The following is a 20983-nucleotide window of genomic DNA, read 5'->3' on the forward strand; positions in this document are numbered from 1 at the left end:
CATCCAGAACATCTAGGTCAGCGGATCAAGTTCATGATCATTCCATCTTTAGTGTCTGTTTCTCGTTGATGTGTCGGTGCCTTCCAGCCCAGATGCTGCAGAAGTGCTGTTATATTTAAAACGTGTGGCTTTCCTCCACTGAACCTCTCCTGATGTAAACAGTCAGTGAAAAGATGATAAAAATAAACATGGTGATGACACTGGAAGATAATTCCTCCATCAGTTAGCACAGCAACACGTAGGCCCTTAACTTTGCTTTGTACAAGAGCTATTTTTATGAGTATTTTTCTATGTGCATGTTATTTCTGTACATTTTTTGCTGATGATAATAATAAATAAAAGATCTCCACGCCACAACCATGACTGTTGGTCTATGTGAGAACGGATAAAATCAACAATATTTTATTAACGTCTTTATATTACAACATTGCATCAGCCTTGTATATTCAAGGATGTAGCGACTGGAGGACAACATGCAGATGACAAATATTTCCTTCAAGCATCACAAGTGAAAACTGAGGTCTTCTCCGCTGAGTTGAACAACTGACGTTGATCCACTGACTCTGCTGCTCCAGCACATTATAGTTTCCGTTTATTTGAGTCTTTTCTTGGCCTGTAAAAAAAATAAAAAAATAAATTAATGATTTAATTTTTCCCACAGTGGGTAAATTGCAGTGTTACAGCAGCACATAGTTTAAGGACAGTGCACACAAGAGAAGGAACAGTAAACATTAAATAAATACAAAAATAGCAAATTAAAATAGTTTTACATATAGTCTACTGGGAGCAGGCTTGGTTATACTATCTTACAGCAGCAGGAAGGAAGGACCTGCGGTAATGCCGGCCATACATTAACTTCTTAGTTTAGTTCTCTGAGCAGGTAGTCACTTAATTTAATTCAACATTTTTGTCTCCATGTAGAGGGCCAACACAACCATGCGGTGCTGCTGCAGGTGATCAAGGATCAACAAGAGCAACAGAAGAGACTTCCTGACCAGCGGGAGAAACTGCTGGCTTTCATAGAGGAACAACACAAGACAAACCACCAGAAACAACCTGCTGGTAAGTAGATATATGTATTTCTAGACATGACATTAGACTGTGTGCACATGTAGTACAGGTGGTACTATTTAACTGAAATGTGACGTTTTTATAATGAAGGTGGAGAAGCAAAGCTCCACCTTCACCCGTGCTCCTTCACACAGCACGGGTGAAGCAGTCCGCTGCTGAACGGACTCATAAAATAAACAATATTTTATTTATGTCTTTATATTACAACATTGCACACAAAAGAAGGAACAGTAAACATTAAATAAATACAAAAATAGCAAATTAAATAAAACAGTTTTACATATAGTCTACTGGGAGCAGGCTTGGTTGTACTGCCTTACAGCAGCAGGAAGGAAGGACCTGTGGTAATGCTGGGCATACATTAACTTCTTAGTTTAGTTCTCTGAGCAGGTAGTTACTTAATTTAATTCAACATTTTTGTCTCCATGTAGAGGGCCAACACGACCATGCGGTGCTGCTGCAGGTGATCAAGGATCAACAAGAGCAACAGAAGAGACTTCCTGACCAGCAGGAGAAACTGCTGGCTTTCATAGAGGAACAACAAAAGACAAACCACCAGAAACAACCTGCTGGTGAGTAGATATATGTATTTTTAGACATGACATTAGACTGTGTGCACATGTAGCACAGGTGGTACTATTTAACTGAAATGTGACAATGTCTTTATAATGTAAAGGAGGTGCTGTGGAAGGGCAGAGAAGGGCATCCAAGGACAGCCAGAGGTGATGGAAGGTGGAGTAGCAAAGCTCCACCTTCGGCTGCTGAAGGCACTGCCCAGTGCTATTATAGCACCACGAAGGGGGTGAGATCGGTTTTCCATCAGGGATGACAGCTTTGCTATCATCCTCCGATCACCCACCACCTCCCCAGGCTCAAGAGGGCAGCCCAGAACAGAGCAGTCTAGACCAGCAGACCACTCCATAGAAGATGGCTGATGCCACAATGTCCTGCTACAGGAGTCCTGACTTTGCCACTTACTGCGTTTGTAAAGCAGGTCTTGAGTGCTTCAAACTCTTTGGCACACAAGTCCTTCCTCAGCTCCTGTCTGCCCGTCGTCGTGGCTGCGACACACCTTCCATACACTGCTGCCTGAGTCACACACACGCATTAAACATTAGAGGAAAAACATTTCTAAATCAGCCATGCTCTCTTTCATGGTTGTGAACAGTCTATACAGAGTGGTATTGTTATATCGCTCTGCACCTCCACTGGGCTGCAGTGGCAGTGCAGGTGCTGGCCACACCTGGATAGCCACCTTATGTAAATAATTGTGTGTAATATGTAATTATTTTTGCATTATTTTACCACTGTTTATACTTCAGTTTTTATGTTATTTGCACAATTTATTGGAAGAATGTATTGTAATTTTATAGTTTATAGTGGTGACTGTAAAACTCAGTCTATTCACTTATATTAAAACCTACCAACGACAATGAAATGTAAAACAAACACGTCGCTTATGGCTCAGCAAACACATGAATCCAAAAGTCTCACATCCGCCTTATAGTTTTATAACTGAGATGTTCTTGAAACCAGCACAATACAGTGCCACAGTGACAAAACAAGTGAGAGAATAAAGTACATTATGTTTTTATGTAAGGCACAGTGCTCTAAAGCACTGGAGGTACATATATGGGATGTGCTCTGTTGTTATAAACTGGGTTTTGTTTCAGTCTTAAAGACATCCACAGCACAATAACCTTGCTAAGATATGACAGCATTACAACCATCCTTTGTCAGTGCCTACCTGGTCCGCACACTGTGCAAAAAGTTCGGGGAAAAGTCTCATTTTTTCTCGGCTGCGACTCCAGACGTTTGACCCAGACATGGTGCTGCTCAGAAGTTCCTTTAGTGTTTTTCAGTCAGCGAAAGAGAGAAAATAGTTCGAAAGCAAAGGCTGCTTCACAGGTTGTTAAAAATTCTAAATACATCTAAATGAAACAAACATATCATCCTGTAGATGAAACATTCATGGGAATCATGGAAGGCGCCATATTGTTGACCCTGTCATCGAGAAAACTTCCAGACGAATATTCTGTAATGTGATTCGCCCATATTTCTGTCAATCAAACTGTCGCCCTTGTTCCGCAGGAGCTGATTCGCTAATATCCGAGTTCAGCGTAAACCGGAAAGCCAATAGACTTAAAGATTGTTACCAGGTGCTCTCTGATTGGCTAGCTGTCAAGTCAAGTCCCGCCTTCCCCTCCTACATGGAGGAAAATGAGTAACCCGCAGCTAGGACTGCTAAATCATGGCAACATTTATGGAACGACTAGCTTTTCTTCAGAAAGTAAGTCATGTTTATAGTTTATTTCTTTTCGAGAAAATAATAAAGAGCTGAAATGAGGTGTTTCGAATGCGGCTTAGGGTTGAGGTGTCTTTTTAAATCTGCTAAACTGTAGCTTGCTTTTAGCCTGCTTGCTAACAGCATGAAAAACACATTAGCTAATTGCTTATCCAGTTTCACTGGACTGGACATGTCAGGCTGTTTAGTTAAATGCCATGCTAAGTTTTTTATTTGTTCAGAATCTGTTTCTCTGTTAAGCATTAAGCAGTTAAAATGTTTTGAGGAGTATGTTGATGTAAACTAAATGTGGCACAACCCTTTAAGCCTGTCTTGATCATCTCTTTTACCAATGCAAGGTGCCCACCCTGATGAAGGCTACAGCAGATGATGAAAACCCCTGCCCTGGTTACCTTTTCCAAGAAATTGGAAGTATCCTTTAACAGCCACTGCTGTGTCTGAACAAGCACTTTGACCTACCGTAAACTCTGTATAAATGAATCTTTAGGTTCATATGCAGGAATCATTTCAGTTGATCATTAACCCACTTTCAAAGTGTCATACGGCTAAATACTGAGTAAAGTTAAGTAAAAACTATGCTGCTGTGTCGTATATCCCATGGCATAGATTAGTGGCAATGTTAATAAAACAGTTATTGAGCTGTCTGTTGATTTAATGTTGTTCTCCAAAAAAAAAGGACCTAAAGTAACTGCAGCTTTCTCAGTAAAATTGTATACTTTAGGCGAAATTTTCAAGTAAAACACTTTTATATATACATATCAGATGTGTTACACCTTTAACCCTCATCACACTGCAGAAATCTCCCATGAGTCTTCAGGCTGTGGTCAGTGTTTACTGGAATACCTTCTGGAGAGGCTACAAGTAGAGTCCTGTCATGTCAAACTTAAGGTGAGAGCACTGGAGGAGCTTCTCTACGCCAGTAAAGTTGCATTTATTTTGGTTTAATTGCTCTTTGTAAGTAACTTAAATCTGTGTTCTCAGGTGCTGAAGATTTTTGTCCATCTCTGTGGTCATGGCTCAACACATTTCCTTACAGAGCTCAGAAGGAACTCCACCTTCATCCAGCAAGCATCAGGTTAGATATTTAGGCACTTGGGCTCATTGCTGTGTGGCTGATTGGTAACCTGAATATTCACCTCATTAGCTGTTGCATGCTTTTCTCTTTAAGTTTATAGCGGCCCTCCTGATCCCATCCATGGCACAGCACTATACCAAAAAGTGAGGAACACAGCACAGGTGAGAGAAAGATTTAAATTTTGCAATATATACAATATTATAAAATCTGTTCTATGACAGGTAGTTAAATAAAAAAGTATTTACTTCTTATTTATAGGAAGTGGCCCGGTTACTTTTCACAGATGCAGTTACAACCAAAAGTAGTATGTCTCCACCCAGCGTAGCCCCTCCAGCCATGGGTGAGTAAAAATGAGAATACGGATGATGACCATACACAGCACTTATCTTTGAATGATAATTTCAGACAGTTACACAGAATGTACATCATCTGGCTAGTGATATACATTATGTGACATCAGCGTCCATCTAAGGAATACATATTATAATATAATTTATCTCTGTAGGAACCCTTTTTGTCAGTGACGTGAGATTGTCGCTCATTGTATTTTACCTTGAACACAGACAATCTTCTTTCTTTCTGTTCAGGTATGGGATCAGCAACATCCCACAGGTCAGGAATGCAGGGTTTTGGATACAGTCCAGGGAAGCAGGGGACAAGTGAGTGTCGCACGCCGCACAGTTCACGCAAATCATATTATTCTGATTGTAAATTTTTACACAAACGTCATTACCTCTACCTTCCAGTAGGCAGTGATTCACTACTAGATAAGATCCAGAAAGCTGCTGAAGTCGTGGCAAGTGCCGTTCTTCCTCCAACGGAGCAGCAGGGCATCCGTCTCCATGACAACCATTACCGGGCGGTGGTGGCACCTTCTGCACCCATAGAGGTGGCCGTGCCAGCGTGTGCCTACAACCTTCCGGCTCGTAAACCGAAAGGTCAGGCGTTATTTGCTGTGATGGAAATCATTCGAGTTTTAAGTGACAATAATTGACAACACGTGTCTTCGCTGCGCCAGTGAGCCAGCGGTGTCCGGGGCAGATAGGAGGCGGCTGGGAAGAGACCGACAGCGGCAACAGCTCCTCTCACAACTCTTCTCAGGACATCGCTGCCAACAGCAGGACCTCAGTGGGCAGCAAGTCAGCTGGGACAGGGAGCCAGTCGGGGGCCAGCAGAGAGAGTAGTGGGGACCTATCGGAGCGGTCAGTGATAAAATTATCCTGTGCATGTTCAGCAGCTTTAATCTCTGAAAGTCCTGTTGGCAATTTGCCCATTTTAAATTACTTTACATAGCTGAGATTGAATTTATCTTGTCTTAAACAAAATTAGCGTGAAGTTATTCACATTGTCTCAGTTTGTACATGATTATTGTAAATTCCCTCTGTGTGGTCTACAGAGTGGAAGCCTTGCAGTTGGGGGACTGTGGCCAGGAGATGGCACTCATCAACAGACTGACCGAAGGCTCCAAAGTTTTCCTGTCCAGAGAGGAGAGCCAACACTTCATCAAAGAGTCAGTGTGTCTAAAATCAGATTGAGGCTTATTCTTTATTCATGAACGAGCCTGTTAGCTTGTGGTTGCTGGGATTTGTGGCCTGATTTCTCTCTTATTTAATCTGTCAGGTGCTTCCTTCTCAACTGCGAGGTCGTGGTGGAGTTGCTCTCAAGCAAGCTTCAAGATCCCTCATACACTGTTAAGATGGTAACAGTAATGTGACTTCACAGATGAATTTTCTTTATAATGTTTTACATATTCCCTGATGGCGTGTTGTGTCTCCAATCCTGCAGCGGTCACTGTGCGCTGTCGCATGCCTCATGACCTCTGACCTCGTCTCTCTGGAACAAATGTTTGGTGCTACTCGGCGTAGACTTTGCCAGCTGAGCGAGGGGCCCCCAGGACCTGTGGCGAACAAAGCCACCAAGGTAAGAGAAGCTCCACACTGTGAAAACTGACAGGATTTAACAATACTCAGAAGCAGGGTGCATTTCTTGTGCTTCCTTTCACCAGATCTTGCGACAGTTTGAGGCTCTGATGGGTGGACCTTCACATGCTGCCAGGCAAGAGGGGGACAGCAGCCATCAGACAACAGTTGATCAGCTTACATCTACAGACAGTTTACACTCTGTTGACACCAGCGTCAAACTTTATCAGCCTGAAACCCTACCTGGAGGTGTCACACAACCACCAGCTCACCTATCCTCCCCTTCTGGTCTGGACTTGGCTCAGAGCTCCTCCACAGCAGAGCTGATGAGTGATGGTAATGAGGAGAACCTTTATCCCATTCAGCAAGAGTTGGTGGAAAATGAGGAACAGCCATTCAGGACTGCTGACGTACAGTTATCTGAGGAAGATCTAGAGCTTATCAGAAGCACCTCTCCCTCATCTGAGCCCCAGAACAAGCCCCCACATCTGGGCAAACTGTCCCTGTTCAGTGGTATGGAGCTGGTGACCAAGGGGAGGCTACTGTGTGAAAGAGACGCATCCCAGACAGAGTTGGACAAAATAGACAACGGCTTAAGAGGGAATCAAACTGTTCATAACTCTGACCGTCCAGTGAAATCCTCTACGGCGTGTATTAAATCCAATGAGGACAGTCCGTCAGTCTGCAATTCTCACGACTCTGACAGCAGCCAGCCAGTATCAGCGTTCTCATTTCTCAACTGTTGACCGCCGACCAAGTTTTTAGAGCTGGAACTGTTAAACTTTAAACCAATGATGTCATGTATATCCTTATAGAAATCTATTTAATTTGCCCTGTAAAGTTGTAACTCTATATACATATATAGAAAACAGAATCACATTGTGTTTGGGTTTTCTTATCTGTGTGCCTCTCCAAAAGATGTATTTGAGCAGCAGGTAGGGCCAAGAGACGGAGAATTATAACTGTACGTCTTGTAAACTACAGATGACAGCAACCTGAAGTCGGTATGAGAACCCATCCACTGTCATAATACTTGGTCTCTGAGCTACTTTGTGTGTTGGCTGAGGTTTCATTTCTTTAAAAGTATTTGACAAGTATGGTCGTCTTGAAGTAGAGGTTGTTATCAGAGGACACTTACAACACAAATGGAGAAGTTGAAGAAAAGTGTTTTAAGGGTTTTAGCTGAGCTGTGTAACACTTAACCCACCAAGCTAACATGATGTGTCTTCTTTTATGGTGTGTCTAGTGTGCACTAATTGGACCCTTGTCACTGGCCTTTAAGTCAGTTCAGTATGTTGAATCAGCAGCCATAGTTCTTTGATGCCAGTTTAGTATGTCTGTACCTTTAATTTCCACAAAACTTAAAAGGCCATTGAAATGCTATTATTAACCAAAGGGTGCAAGGTGAATACAATATCTACAAACTAAATTTAAATTTATGATTTAAAGGACCCATGTGTTGGATTTAGTGACACCTAGTGGTGATGTTGCAGATTATAACCAACTGAATACCATGTAAGAGAACCTACTATAACCATGAGGTGTCAACAGCTACTTCCAGCTAGTGCTATTGCACCACCAAATTCTGCGTGATAGTTCTATAAAAAAGGGTCCTCTCTAGAATTAGTGCTTGTACTGGTCGAACATGTCGGACTCAGTGGAAGAGGGCCCGGTCCCTATGCACATATGAAGGGCTCATTCTAAGTTAACAAAGACACATTGATTTGTAGTTGCAGGTGGTCTTACACTAAAGGAAACATTATTATGTAGACTGTATTACGTTACCGCACTGCTCCTTTATAGGAAGCTTAACGTAATAAAATCAGAAGGCTCCATTTTGTTTTCTTCACTTGCTAAGCTAGGCTAGTTAGCGTTTAGCAGCACTTCATTATGTAGTATTTCTGCTGCTTTATTTGCAAACCCATGTAACATGTTGGAGCATAAAAATAGAAAGAAAATGTGGGTGAATTGGTTTTAGCTAATGCTATATCAGCAGCTATCAGCCAGTGTGCAGCCACTGATGTTTTGTTTTTACACATTTGTCCTCATTACACACTTCTATGGCAAAGTGTTGATGTGGCAGTTAAGTGTCAAAAAGCCAAGATTGTCGTCTGATCTCCATTTTGACCAAAGGTGTAGCTCCTGTGTTTTGACTTTGTATGGCAGTGCAGATGGTTGCTTTATCTCAGGATTTCTTTCAAGTAGCAACCTACACCTCCGCAACACAGCGTGAACCTCGAGGGAGAACTCCTCAGTTTGTGATTTGCACTACAGTTGCTTTTCTTAAGAACTCTTATCTACGAATGAGAGTCGTCTTCCATTAGTTTTGGTACTAAGCAATTATGTCAACGTAAATGAGTGTTAGTTTACAAATTATTTATTAAGATCACCCTGTATTGATTCATATGTATCCATAAGCGTGGTTGCAGAGTGCATGATTGAAAACTACAGGGAACTAATGCAGGAACTGATTACTAAAATATTGTATGTGCTTAATCGACGTATGGGATTTGTGTTTAAAACATGCGGTCAGAAAACTGCAAATATCTGCAACTTCAAGAACAATCTCTCATTGCCTTCACTCTTTCAACAGTGATTTCAGTTACATACAGCCAAAAAGTAATTCAGCCTGCAGGTACTGTAATGAATACCACAGCTGTATTTTCTTTCAGTAAATATAAGCAATTGTGTTGAATAAAACACGCTGTATTTTTGTTACAGCACTAACTACACCACCTGATATCCTGTATTTATATGCAACATGTTGCAGACATCACTTTTTGCAACACTTTATTTCAATGTTTAATGATTTGGAAAATTACATAATATATGAATCACTTTCACATTTTATTTGCAACACAGTGTACTGGTCATATTAAACCATCCATAAACAAGAATGGCTGACAGGCTTATGACGAACAGATACACAATGTGTAAAATGTTAAAAGAAGTAAACACCAGGTTCTAAATTCTACTTGGAGCATTTTTCGAGGGCTTGTTTTTGTTGGAAGCACTGTGCTGAACATACTGCTGCCTGAGCTGAAGTCTCCAGTGCCTGCTCACTGCTCTATAATTAACCAGGGTCTAATCTAAGGTTGGATTTTGGTGGTGAGGCTCATGAAGAATCTCTGTTCCAGTACCTTAAACCCACTAAACTACCACACCAAGACTTAGGGTCATTAAGAAAGAAAAACTTTGGTTAAAGAAAACAAATAAGGCCTAAAATGTTCTAGATTGTTTGAATAATGCTCCTTAGGAGTAAATCCGTTGGCCTCCATCAACTTACTTTTTGATCTCCCACTTCACAGATTGTGAAGTGCGACTGACATCCCCAGTCGACAGTAAACAGAAGGAATTATTGAGTAAAGTGCTAAGCTTTATTTAGTTTTGCAAGCACTTTGGATCATTATCACACTCCTCTTGTGATTAGCACCAATGAAAATGTCCACGCATTGACGCACGCATGTAAAGAGAACGATACCTCTTTATAAAGTGCACAAGGTGCGCGCACGCACACATACACACACACACAAACACACGTACACATCAATACTGCACAGAAAACCACAGTGGCTGGGCCATGGAAAGGCGGATGTGCTTATGGTCTTGACAAATGGTACATGTTGAGGTGGGGATGAGCCGTTGTGCCCAAATTCTGTAAACCTCCCCACACATCATCCCCTTACCCCCTGACCCAAGTGTGTCGCTTGAGGCTTTCAAGGAGGAGCCATCATGATGCCAGTAGTGCCGGCACTGATGGGTGAGGGAGAAAAAGGTCAGGAGAGAGGTCAGAGGTCACGGTCATGTCGAGCCTGGCCGGCCCCTGGTCTGCAGACTGCTGAAGTGCGCCTCCCTCAGGACTCTGTTGATGTAGTCGTATGAGACACTTCTACCGTCGCCATGGAAACCATGCTGCAAAGAGCTGGCCGAGTCTTCAGGCTTTGGGCTGTGGGAGTGCTGGGTGATGCAGTTGTTCTGGCTGTGTATGCATGGCCTGGTGGTGGCCACTATTGCTGTCTCTGGACTACTGATCCCGTTGCTGCTGTCACTGCTGGAAGACTACAAACACAGAACAGAGAGGGGGTCTTAACAGCAGCGTCATGGATAGATGCAGAGGCTGTGAATAAAACATTGCGAGCTTTTTCTGACAGAGGTGCATTGCATAAACAGTGTAGAGTCACATCTATTTATATGCCTGAAGCCAAGTCGCTTACTCTATCTGTAAATGGCAACAGCCTATACTTTATAAGACAGACAGTAGGTAACGTTTGCAGGAAGAAAGAATGCTTTATCACATAATTGAAGAAAAACAGTGTGTGGGTCTGTATGTGTGCAAAATCAATTCCGTCTCACCTCAGAGTCCAGATCTGACACAAGCAGTGTGGGACCCCCTCCTCCTGACCTCTTGGCCTGAGGTCTCAGCTGTTGGTCCTCTTCACTGTCACAGCTACGGTGTCGTTTCCTGCACAGAACAGCAGTGAAAGGAACCAAGATTGTGTGATAGAAATGACGCAGGGAGAGAGATTGGGTGCAGAAAGGCAGAGTATTAGAAAGAGAAGAGGAACCAAAAATAGCAACACACTCTCAGGCAGTTACATGATCAGACATGTGACACTCCCATTCTAGTAATACTAAGGTTTATATAAAAATACTCAGACTGCATTCATTGACTCAACAGACAAGGAGTTTGACTTGAATTTGAATGACTGCTGATTAAATTGAGATATTACAATGCTGCTCGATGTAATGTTGCACGTCTTGATCCTGAAAAGAATAATATCATGAAAATGGCTGTTTCCGTTACCTGCTGTCAGTCAGCATTTCTGCAGAGTTGAAGGGTTCTTTTTTTGGCAAAGAGAAAGGTTGACACTTCTAGTCAGCCCGGCTGAGATGTCTTGTTTTAAAGCTTTGGCTGTGTTACAGCTCCACGACCATTTCGCTGAAACTCTGTATGGCAAGCTCTCTCCTATCTCATCGGAAAGTGCAGGGTGTGTGAGAGCTATCTCCAGCCGGCTGAAGCAGCAGCAAGACACGAACCTCAACTGTGAAGCTAGTTCAGACCCGTCACGGCTTCGAGTCCGGTCCGCCCTGCCACCGTCACGGTGGGAATACAAACCGCCGGTGGAAAGCTAGCAAGCTAACGAGCTAGGTATTCTCGTTTTACGCAGTGAAATCTGGGAGAACTCCTGGCATGACAGCGAAAAGGCAGCAAGCTAGCCCGCTAGCTGCTACTGTGTAACGCTCTGACACCCACTTGTCAAGCTAACTACTTTAGCTGCACTATGCTAACTGAAACTTCTTCCGCTTTCGTATTTCGTCCACTTGCCGTTAATTGTGGCGAGTTGTTGGTAGCAGTCAGACGCAAGGCTGGTGGCCAGACACTTACAGTAAAGGTAAATCCAATTTGAACGTCTTCTGAAGTAAGTTAACCGATAAGTCCCGAGTCATTTTGTGTACCGCTACAGCGAGCTTGTCTTTGGTTGTCGATTCGTCAATCCTCCCAAAGAAAATAGCTCCGCCCTCCTGTTTACATGACGTCACGAACCACGGCTTCCGGTGTCAACGCTGTTTGGTTATTGTATGTTCCAATTTTGTAACTTTTCCCACTTTATCATAAAAGAGAGACTTTATATGCCGAAGACAGGGGTTTCTGTTGTCGCGCAGAAGTTTATCAACGTGAATGGAAACTAGATATTTGAAATGTTAAAAACTGTTAATTTAATTTAGCATTAAGCTAACCCGATGTCAAATGACAGTGCAGTTTAGCTAACAGCATAGTTAAATACATTAAAGTGTGTATTAAATTATGAGGGTTTTCTTGTAGAAGTAGCAAGATAATGCCAATAAATATTCTGTTTTTACCTATTTCAGATACTCTGCATGCCCTCATTCCTTTGTAGACTAAAGTCTTACACTATAGTTTCATTTCTATCTGACAATTAGTGTATATTGTCGTATTCGTTTTCTAACAACCTGCTATTTGACATGAAACCAAAAATGTACACATGACTGGATATAAACATAACCATTGCATATTCAAGTCTTCAGAATCACATAATAAAAAAAATATGAAAACCATTTTCATTTCAAAACACTGCATTTGTCTCTTGAGGGGCAGTTACTCCAAAAAGTAGCAAACAAGTATTACACACAGGTACACATAGGGTACATATTAGGTTCACCCATTAAAGGGGGAAAAAAAGTTCAATTTAATTTTTATTGTGTCAACAATCGAAATTGTCTCAAGATGCTTTACAAAACCTGGCCTGAGACACCCAAAGAAAACACAGTAACAAAATGACAGCATAAAAAGGCAGGCCTTGTGCAGAGACAAGTACACAAATGGCAAGCAACATCGACAAGGCACAGGAGTGCTAGTATATGAATTTATGAGTTATAAGTCTGCACAAAGCAAACCAACCATTCATTGTGTCTTTCTTCTGTTTGTTTTCACACAGGCAATCCAAAACACATCCCTGGTGGCTTTAATTTAAACTGGTTAGGGAACATACGTGTTGTTGTTTATAACTGTATATGCTTTCTTGAAGACTTGTGCAGTGTTAAGCTGTGCTGGGGATCTTTGTGTTTGGCCAATAGTTTTTAAACTGAGGTTAGTAACACCTTAGAGTCAGTTCTTGTCCTTTTAACAATGGGATGTGAACCAGCACATAAAGGAAAATCTTAATGATGTGCACTGTATCTGTCCTGCAGATGAAGGTGATCCAGCACACTGCAGAAACACTCCGCACAGCGTTGGTCTCTAATTCTGGGGACTTGGTTAAAATTTACAAAAAGTATACAAAAGGAGAGAGACGTCTTCTGGAGGAAGCATTCAAGCCGGGACAGCCGGATTCCCTTTTCCAGCTCATCACTGTGCACTCTGACTCGGACTGGATCCTGGCTCACCCGGAGAATCCTCAAGACTTTAAAAGCTTTTATAGAGACCCTTACCGCAAAACCCCCAAAGCAAGTCGCAAGACTATTTATATTCAAACCATAGGTGAGTGTGTTTGTGTCTAGCACCTTTGCTTTCCTCAGTTCTAGTGGAGTTTGCTGGTGTTTTCACAGTAGAACAGCTTTCAGTCCATGGAAGTTTGAGCTTACCAACTATTTCTCTGTCTCTGAGAAATAAACCTCACTCATTGAGTAAGACATGCAAAGCTTACATTCAAAGTTCAGTTGTGTGCTTTGCAGATGTTTCAGGCCTGTCTTGTACATCACACAGCAGTTTAGGGACTCCCAAATGCTGGAGGTAAACATGGTTGCTTGGCCTTGACTCTACACTGTGTTTGTCATAGGCTCCTTTGGAGAAGTAGGGCCACAGACAGACCAGTATGTGGAGTGGCTCAGAGATTACTGCCAGGCCTTCTTCTATGGACTTTCGGTCAAGTTGCTGCCACCAGTTTCTGTTTCTGAAACGGGATGTTGTTTCAGGGTTAACAGTAACTCACACAACCTTCAGATCCTCACCGGTAATGCAGAGAGTTTATTGTAATCAGTCAATTTGAGGTTTTAGATGTTGTAGAAACAGAAGAGTCTTAAAGGGACAGTTCACTCCAAAATCAAATTGTACTTGACGTGTACTGAAATAAACTGGCTGAACTGCCTCTTTAAGGGTAAAACTGCAGAAATCTTAAACTGGACTTTCATCATTTGTTTCATTATTTTTTTGTTTTCTCTTGAAATTGAGGTGACCTGCTACGATTTCTGAAGAAAAGGAAACCGAAAGATGCTTTTTGCATTGTCGGAATCACAATGATTGACCTCTACCCCGAAGACTCCTGGAACTTTGTCTTTGGACAGGCTTCTCTCAGCGAGGGTGAGGTTTTACTTGCTCCGTGAGTAGTTAGGAAGAAAATCGGTAATAAATATCGTTATCACTAAAAGTGTTTGGTCAAAGCACATCATAAACGCTGCTTCTGGTGATGTAGTGCAACTGAGTAGCCACTAGATGATGCTAAAGGGATATTTTTTAGAACATGGTTGCGCTTTTCTTATTCATGTACTAAATCTTTTTTTTTGTAAATATATACAGGAATGGGTGTTTTCAGCTTTGCCAGATATGATGACAACTTCTACTCCAGAAGTTATGCTGGTAGACTGAAGAAAAGACTTGAGCTCAGGCAAGGGGACTATTCTGTGTTTGAGGGATACTATACTCCACCCATCAGCAGCACTCTGCTGCTTCGATCATGCAAGGTTGTTAAGAAACTTCTCTGCTTGCTCAGTTTTGGTACTGTGAACATTTGTGTGGTCTAATGTGCACTATAATGCTAAGCATTTCTTTCCAGACTATGACCCACGAGATTGGCCATATGTTTGGAATACTGCATTGCCAGTGGCTGAACTGTGTCATGCAGGGCTCTAACCACCTCGAGGAGTCCGATCGTAGGCCCCTGGATTTTTGTCCCATCTGCCTTCGCAAACTACACACATCCCTTGGCTTCAAAATAGCTGAAAGATACAAGGTAATGAAACAAAACAACTTATAATACACCATAGAAACCCTGGGCTGACCAACCTAAATTGAATGCACCCCTCATTGTCACCACAAATTACAGGTGTGCTCTTCCTGCCTGGACTGAAATGAAAATGTCTAATGTGAAAAAGTCTGTTGGGTTCTAATTCAAAAATATTAATTGGAAGAAGTTGAACAGGGCATTGGCATATTCTCTTTTACATACATAATTCTGTAGTACAGACTCGAAAGTTCAGGAGGTCATGATCAACTAAAATAGCACAAGTTCATTTGGGTACACACTGATGTAGATCTGGGTCAGGAGTTCAAACGGTGTATCACATGTCAGAGTATTTCAACCCACTTTCTAGCATAACATGTATGCACAGCAACCAGAATGTTCTCAGCCGTCCGACATGCTTCAGTTCACAGGGAGTCCTCAAAGCAGATGAATTTTAACCTCAATGTGCTGAGCTAGTAGATGCTGAAGGACTTCGTTCACACACAGACTGGTTCACATTGACAGCCTGTGCAGAGTAGTGATACTACAGTAAAGCAGTTTGTTGTGACACAGGGTCTTGTTTGGTTTTTCTGGAGCACAGGAATGTACAGTGCCTATAAAGAGTATTCAAGGCGGAGGGATTTCTTCGGCTTTTTATTGTGAGCTCACAAAAGATCAGTTCACCAGCCCAGTCAGGTGTTTGGTTCACTTCGTACTTTTTGTAAGTCAGTATTTATGTGTTTAACAGGCATTACTGCGATGGATGGAAGAGGATCAGAGTCAGACATCAGGAGCAGAGGGCGCCTCCGCCAGTCACACTGCACCCTGCTTTCCGAAACCCACGGAAGCCTTTCATACATCCAAACTGTGGCTCCGCAGGTGTCTGGACATACTGGAAGAAGACCAGCATTAGTAATTGTCCATAAATGTGATTAGTGGAAGTGGATGGGATGGCAAAATGCACAAAGTTGTATATCATTCATCTTTTCTATTTACTTTTTAAAATTTATGTAGAGGCAATTATATATATTGAATTCATCAGAAACCCTTTGTGTTGTGTTGGGACTTTGTGTTTGCACACCAAAATAAAAATGGGTTTCGATACGTTTTCTAAATTGTGAATTTCTTTAAGTAAATAAACTATTCTACATATAAGTTTAACATGAGGTGAATAGTCCCACTATGTAATCATCTATTACCTTTCCATATAGTAGATTAGGAAGGGGGGGGTCACCTGCACCCGAAAGGTATATTTTTTTAACCTAGTTTTTCGTAATCCTTAAGGTGTCTAGAAAAGGAATTTTGATGTTCCCCACGCAGATTATTGTCCCATATGTGATTTTTTGTATCATCTTTTGTGTCCGTGCTTGATTTTCAGCTGTGAAAAATGAAAACTTTAAATCTACATAGAATCTGAACAATACATCTTACAGACACAATCCACCCCATTTTCTCTTCATCTTTGCATGAGGAATTGATAGATATGAGGATTATGATGATTAGATGATGTATGGTGCATAAAAACTCAAATAAACACCAAGAAATGTAAAAGAACGGTGACATTGGATCACTGGAACTCCTCCCCTATAAATGGCTGTAAATTTTTAATCTTACCTATATTCAGTACACCTCATTGCAATCTAATTTAACATTTCTTTTTAATATTCACCTTTAATATTCACTTATTCACTTATCTTATAATCTTGTTAATATTGTGTATACTTATTTTATTTTTACTATTGATTTTAGCTTTTGTTATATTTATGTATGGTTGAATGCCTGTACATTGCTGCTGCAACAGAGAAATTTCCCAGTTTGGGATTAATAAAGAAACTATCTATCTATCTATCTATCTATCTATGGACCCTATTGGTATATGTTTTCTAACTTTTGTATTTACAGTATGTAAGATGTCTGTACATACCTGTCAAGTTTTGGATTTGAAAATAAGGGAAATTTTCCGGCGCCCGCCGCGAGCAGTCCCACCACCCCAACCAAGCTCCAGTATCCCTTACATTTTAAGACAAGTGTAGGCTACAAGAAAGCTAAAATCACCACTTGTCAACTACTACAATTGGCTTTATGCACAGCTGCACTACTTCCTGAACTTCAGCCTGCTCCTTTGTTGTCCTGTCTGCTGTTATTGGACAAATTGATTAATCCAGGTGTGCCTGACCTCAGTAGTCACGACAACAATAATCAGACACACCTGGATTAATCAGATTTACATGAGGGTTTTGGTTTTTTGGCGTCCATCATCCATCTCTGTTTTTTTCATTTTTTTTTCTCGCGCTGTCACTCATCATCTGACGTCACACACTAACCTCGCGACGACCGCCACCCACAGTACCTGTAGTATGCTACTGCAGGTGGCAGTTATCGCGAGGCTAGTGACATAGCTCAGACTGGGGATGTTTTTTTTTTTTTTTTTTTACTCGGCCCGGCCTTGGGTATTATTATTTTTTAATAACGCAGGTTAAAATACGGGAGATTTACGGGAAAATACTAATACGGGAGGACGGCGGGAAAGAAGGGTAAAATACGGGACTTTCCCGGCCAAAACGGGATACTTGACAGGTATGTGTCTGTAAGATGTCTAGTAAGCAAATGTTGATGATCCCCACCTGTAATATTGTCACATGTTGGTCGAAATGAACATCTCCTATAATAAGGAGTTACTATTCAAACCGTTATATTGGTATTATATATATTGAAACAAATCAGAAAACCACTCATATAGTCAAATATGTGTATATATAGGGTATAACAAATCCCCATTAGAATAAACTGAAATAGAAATAAGTGATTTTAATCAAAGGTCAAGAGCAATGATGTCTATTCATCATACAGCAGGTCTTCATAATCGATGTCTTGCTCCTCGTCTAAAAAGATGACACAAAAGATGATACAAAAAATCACATATGGGACAATAATCTGAGTGGGGAACATCAAAATTCCTTTTCTAGACACCTTAAGGATTACAAAAAACTAGGTTAAAAAAATATACCTTTCGGATGCAGGTGACCCCCCCCCCCCCCCCCCCCCCCCCCCCCCCTTCCTACCAGACTAATAGGGGATTATTAGCATTAGCAGATTCGGCAATCAATGATCTGAGCTAAAGGTTTATAAGACAACGACAACAGTTACACATCAGTGAGAGGTTCAGATCACATCGTTGCTTTACTGTGATAGAACATGCTTTCATTATAAAAATACTTTGAAATATCATATTACAGAACAGTGCGTTGTCAACTTGGCGACAGTTTGATTAAGAAGAGAATCTTTTAATCATACTCCTGAGCTTTAAGTATTTCCTATAACAAGTGTTACAGAATCCGTGCAATTTATTGTTCCTGCAGCTACATCTTGCTTCACAGTTTTTCCAGGTATCATTATGGTATGTATGAACCAGTGTTGGGAAGGATACTTTCAAAATGTATTCCGTTACAGAATACAGAATACATGCCCAAAAATGTCATTTGTAACGTATTCCGTTACATTACTCAATCTGAGTAACGTATTCTGAATACTTGGATTACTTCCACATTGAATTGCATTTTATAAGTGTAGGAATGCGACCATCAAATCCTGCTTACTAAACAGGCCTATTCTGGTGTGTTCTTCTGTTCCAACTGGCTGAATGTGTTAGGCCCAAGTCTCCCTTAAAGTGCAAATTATATATTATAATTTGCTGTAGAGAAACAAGACTATAAGGGTATGTTTATGCAAAAGATGTTTTGCTTTTTTTTTTTTTTTTTTTTTTTTCTTTTTTTGTCCTGTCCAGCATCGAGGCAAGCAGAATAATGATCTGTTCTTCATATTGTGCTGAGCAGATTTTGATTTGCCAAGGGGAGCTTTATGAATGATAAGGCTCCTCTTGATAATCTCAGTTAAACTTTATTTTATTTTTTATACATGTTGGTGGATGGACCTTTACATAATATTGCTGAACCTGACACGGAGAGAGAAAGAGAAAGAAAGATAGAGTGGACAGGAGTTGAGAGAAAAAGGGGGGGGGGGATGGAGAGAAAAAGAGGGATACACCAAGCAGCAACTGCTACACCTGTTGAGAAACACAACAAAGAACATCACCCGGTCTCGGCCGGAGAGCAAGCTGACAATCCTAAAAGGCACACAAAAGAGAAAGATTACACTGGGGTAGACAACAACCATGGCACAAAAGTTTTATACACTCGTGTTTAAGTCTACACATACATGTTTGTATAACACAGCAGATAACTAAACCACAGTAGTCCTTAATGTTCACGGTTTGTATACACGGTTTAAATGTTCACCAGAGGATGCAGTGACTGTGTCACCATGCAGAATGAGGATGAAGAGTGTTTAAAGATGGCTGTGATGGTGCAACCGTTCCCCCAAGGAGAGCAGTCAATGGACAGGAAGTCCCAGGATCCCAACCACCAGCAGCAACCCCAGGGTGCGTGTCCCCACCACCACACCACAGAGGGACATGCCTCCATCCAGCTGGTGGCATAGGAGGCCCCCGGCCAGAGCCCCCCCCCCAGCTGCAGCGAGCAGGCCCCGGCGGCCCAGATAGGCAGCCACCAACCTCGCCAGGCAACCAGCCACCCGGGACAGGCACGGAGCAGGGTCCACGGCCCCACGAGCCCGAGGGCAGCACCCCCCACCCCCACCAGACACGCGGCCCAGCCGACGCCCACAAGGACCAGGCCGCCCCAGACGGCCGCCCGGGACGGGCCAGCACCCGCCCCCACGCCCAAGCCATGCGCCCAGGGACCCCGGCAGCACCCACCCCCGCCCCCCCTCCCTTCCTCCCACCCACCCAACCCTCCCCTGCCACCTACTTGCACACCCACTCACTCATACACTTCCATCCATCCCACTCAGCCCTCCTCTCATTTCCTCACTCATTCACACCCTCCACCAGGTTCTCCCACTCATTCCGTGCACTCACCTTACTCACCTCCCCCCTCCCTCATTCTAACACGCTCTCCCCCTGTGACTCACCCAGTCGAACACAAACAACACAAACCACAAACAAACCGTGACCGCCAGTCGGCAGCCACACCCATCCCCCAGATCTCCAGGGCCCTACACCCCCCCGCCGGCAACGGCCAGACAAGCACCCAGGGACCCCCCCATCCCGACAGGGCCCCACCCCACCGTACTCCCCCCCCAAGCAGTCCCCCCAACCACGGCACGCTGCCACCACACCGGGACCACCACCCTGCCAGAACGAGGTCCCCACCGGATCAGGCAGATCCCCAGCGATACAGCCGGCAGGTACCGCAGGCCCATGGGAGAGCTGCCAGCCCCCCCACCGCCACCCCGGCGCACCCAGGGAACAGGGGAACAAGACGACCCAGTCGCCCCCCCACCCCCACCTATGGGTATTTGTGAGATGTGAGTTGTTTGCGATTAAAATTGGGAGGTAGTGACCACACTGCGCTGGAGGCGAGGCCACACAAGCGGTCCTATCCTCCTGAACGGCCCCGCCCACCAGACACTGCATAGCCCACCCCCCATGGGTGATTGTGTGCTGTCAGTGTTCCATACGTTTAATGACTAAGTGTGATTAAAACTGAGAAGCATGTCATCCCAGGGTGCAGCAAACGAGGGCACTTAGATGCCCCCCCTCGCTGCGCCCCCCATGGTGTGCATGCCCCCAAAGCCCTACATGTGTGAGTGAGTTAGGCTGGAGGATGGGAGGGGTCCCGGGAATGTGTGTCTGGGGTCAGATGAACCTCCCCCAGAAGACGAGCCGCTACCAGCATTAGGGTTCCCCCGTTCCCGGAGGCCGGCACGGGACAGGAGCGGCCACCCCCACGGCCAGAGCCCACACCGACTGCAGCTAGAGGGCCCTGAACCGCCCCAGTGGGCCTCTGCCCCCGTCAGCCCCATAGCAGCAGCACATCGGCCGAGAGACCCAACCCGGAGGAGGATCGGGGCACGGGGCCCCGCTAGGACCAGAGGAGCCCCCGTCGCCTACCCGACCGGCACCAGCGGGACAGGGCAGCGCCCCCCCCCCCGAAGCACACACACCATACCTCCCTAAACACACGCTCCCCCCATGCACACCAACCCACCTGCGCCTCACACAGCCCCCACCCAAACACACCCACAAACCCGCCCACACAACCTTGCTCTCGCCCACCTATCCGCATACACCTCA

At 43.4% G+C, this 20983-nt stretch overlaps 4 protein-coding genes across 7 annotated transcripts; 2 read left to right on the top strand and 2 right to left on the bottom strand.

The window, feature by feature from the left end:
• Window positions 1–380: 380 nt before the first annotated feature.
• Window positions 381–3093, bottom strand: ndufaf8 (NADH:ubiquinone oxidoreductase complex assembly factor 8). Its single transcript, XM_084567896.1, has 3 exons — window positions 2819–3093; window positions 2050–2160; window positions 381–613 (listed from the first exon to the last, which is right to left on the bottom strand). The coding sequence occupies exons 1-3, from the start codon at window positions 2897–2899 to the stop codon at window positions 593–595; spliced, it is 213 nt and encodes a 70-aa protein (XP_084424022.1). The 5' UTR covers window positions 2900–3093; the 3' UTR covers window positions 381–592.
• A 43-nt stretch (window positions 3094–3136) lies between these two features.
• On the top strand, window positions 3137–9071 carry tepsin (TEPSIN adaptor related protein complex 4 accessory protein). Its single transcript, XM_084567889.1, has 13 exons — window positions 3137–3361; window positions 3715–3787; window positions 4173–4264; window positions 4358–4451; window positions 4545–4612; window positions 4710–4791; window positions 5039–5110; window positions 5198–5389; window positions 5470–5653; window positions 5848–5961; window positions 6072–6150; window positions 6237–6371; window positions 6457–9071. Exons 1-13 carry the CDS (start codon window positions 3323–3325, stop codon window positions 7114–7116), a joined length of 1884 nt encoding a protein of 627 aa, XP_084424015.1. The 5' UTR covers window positions 3137–3322; the 3' UTR covers window positions 7117–9071.
• Window positions 9072–9204: 133 nt separating this feature from the next.
• On the bottom strand, window positions 9205–11656 carry LOC311504670 (uncharacterized protein). The gene is made up of 3 exons (XM_084567895.1): window positions 11175–11656; window positions 10724–10832; window positions 9205–10429 (listed from the first exon to the last, which is right to left on the bottom strand). The coding sequence occupies exons 1-3, from the start codon at window positions 11189–11191 to the stop codon at window positions 10172–10174; spliced, it is 384 nt and encodes a 127-aa protein (XP_084424021.1). The 5' UTR covers window positions 11192–11656; the 3' UTR covers window positions 9205–10171.
• A 258-nt stretch (window positions 11657–11914) lies between these two features.
• On the top strand, window positions 11915–16225 carry amz2 (archaelysin family metallopeptidase 2). Of its 4 annotated transcripts, XM_084567892.1 has the most exons (8): window positions 11915–11948; window positions 12829–12980; window positions 13082–13370; window positions 13669–13842; window positions 14061–14189; window positions 14406–14569; window positions 14662–14838; window positions 15578–16225. In XM_084567892.1, the coding sequence occupies exons 3-8, from the start codon at window positions 13082–13084 to the stop codon at window positions 15740–15742; spliced, it is 1098 nt and encodes a 365-aa protein (XP_084424018.1). In that variant the 5' UTR covers window positions 11915–11948; window positions 12829–12980; the 3' UTR covers window positions 15743–16225. The 4 variants fall into 4 exon arrangements, with proteins under 4 accessions (XP_084424018.1, XP_084424016.1, XP_084424019.1 ...); XM_084567890.1 differs by having other exon boundaries at window positions 12829–13370; XM_084567893.1 differs by lacking the exon at window positions 12829–12980 and having other exon boundaries at window positions 11917–11948.
• The last annotated feature ends 4758 nt before the right edge of the window (window positions 16226–20983 follow it).

This window comes from Chelon labrosus, assembly GCF_963514085.1.
Source record: "Chelon labrosus genome assembly, chromosome: 19".
Lineage (NCBI taxonomy): Eukaryota > Metazoa > Chordata > Actinopteri > Mugiliformes > Mugilidae > Chelon > Chelon labrosus.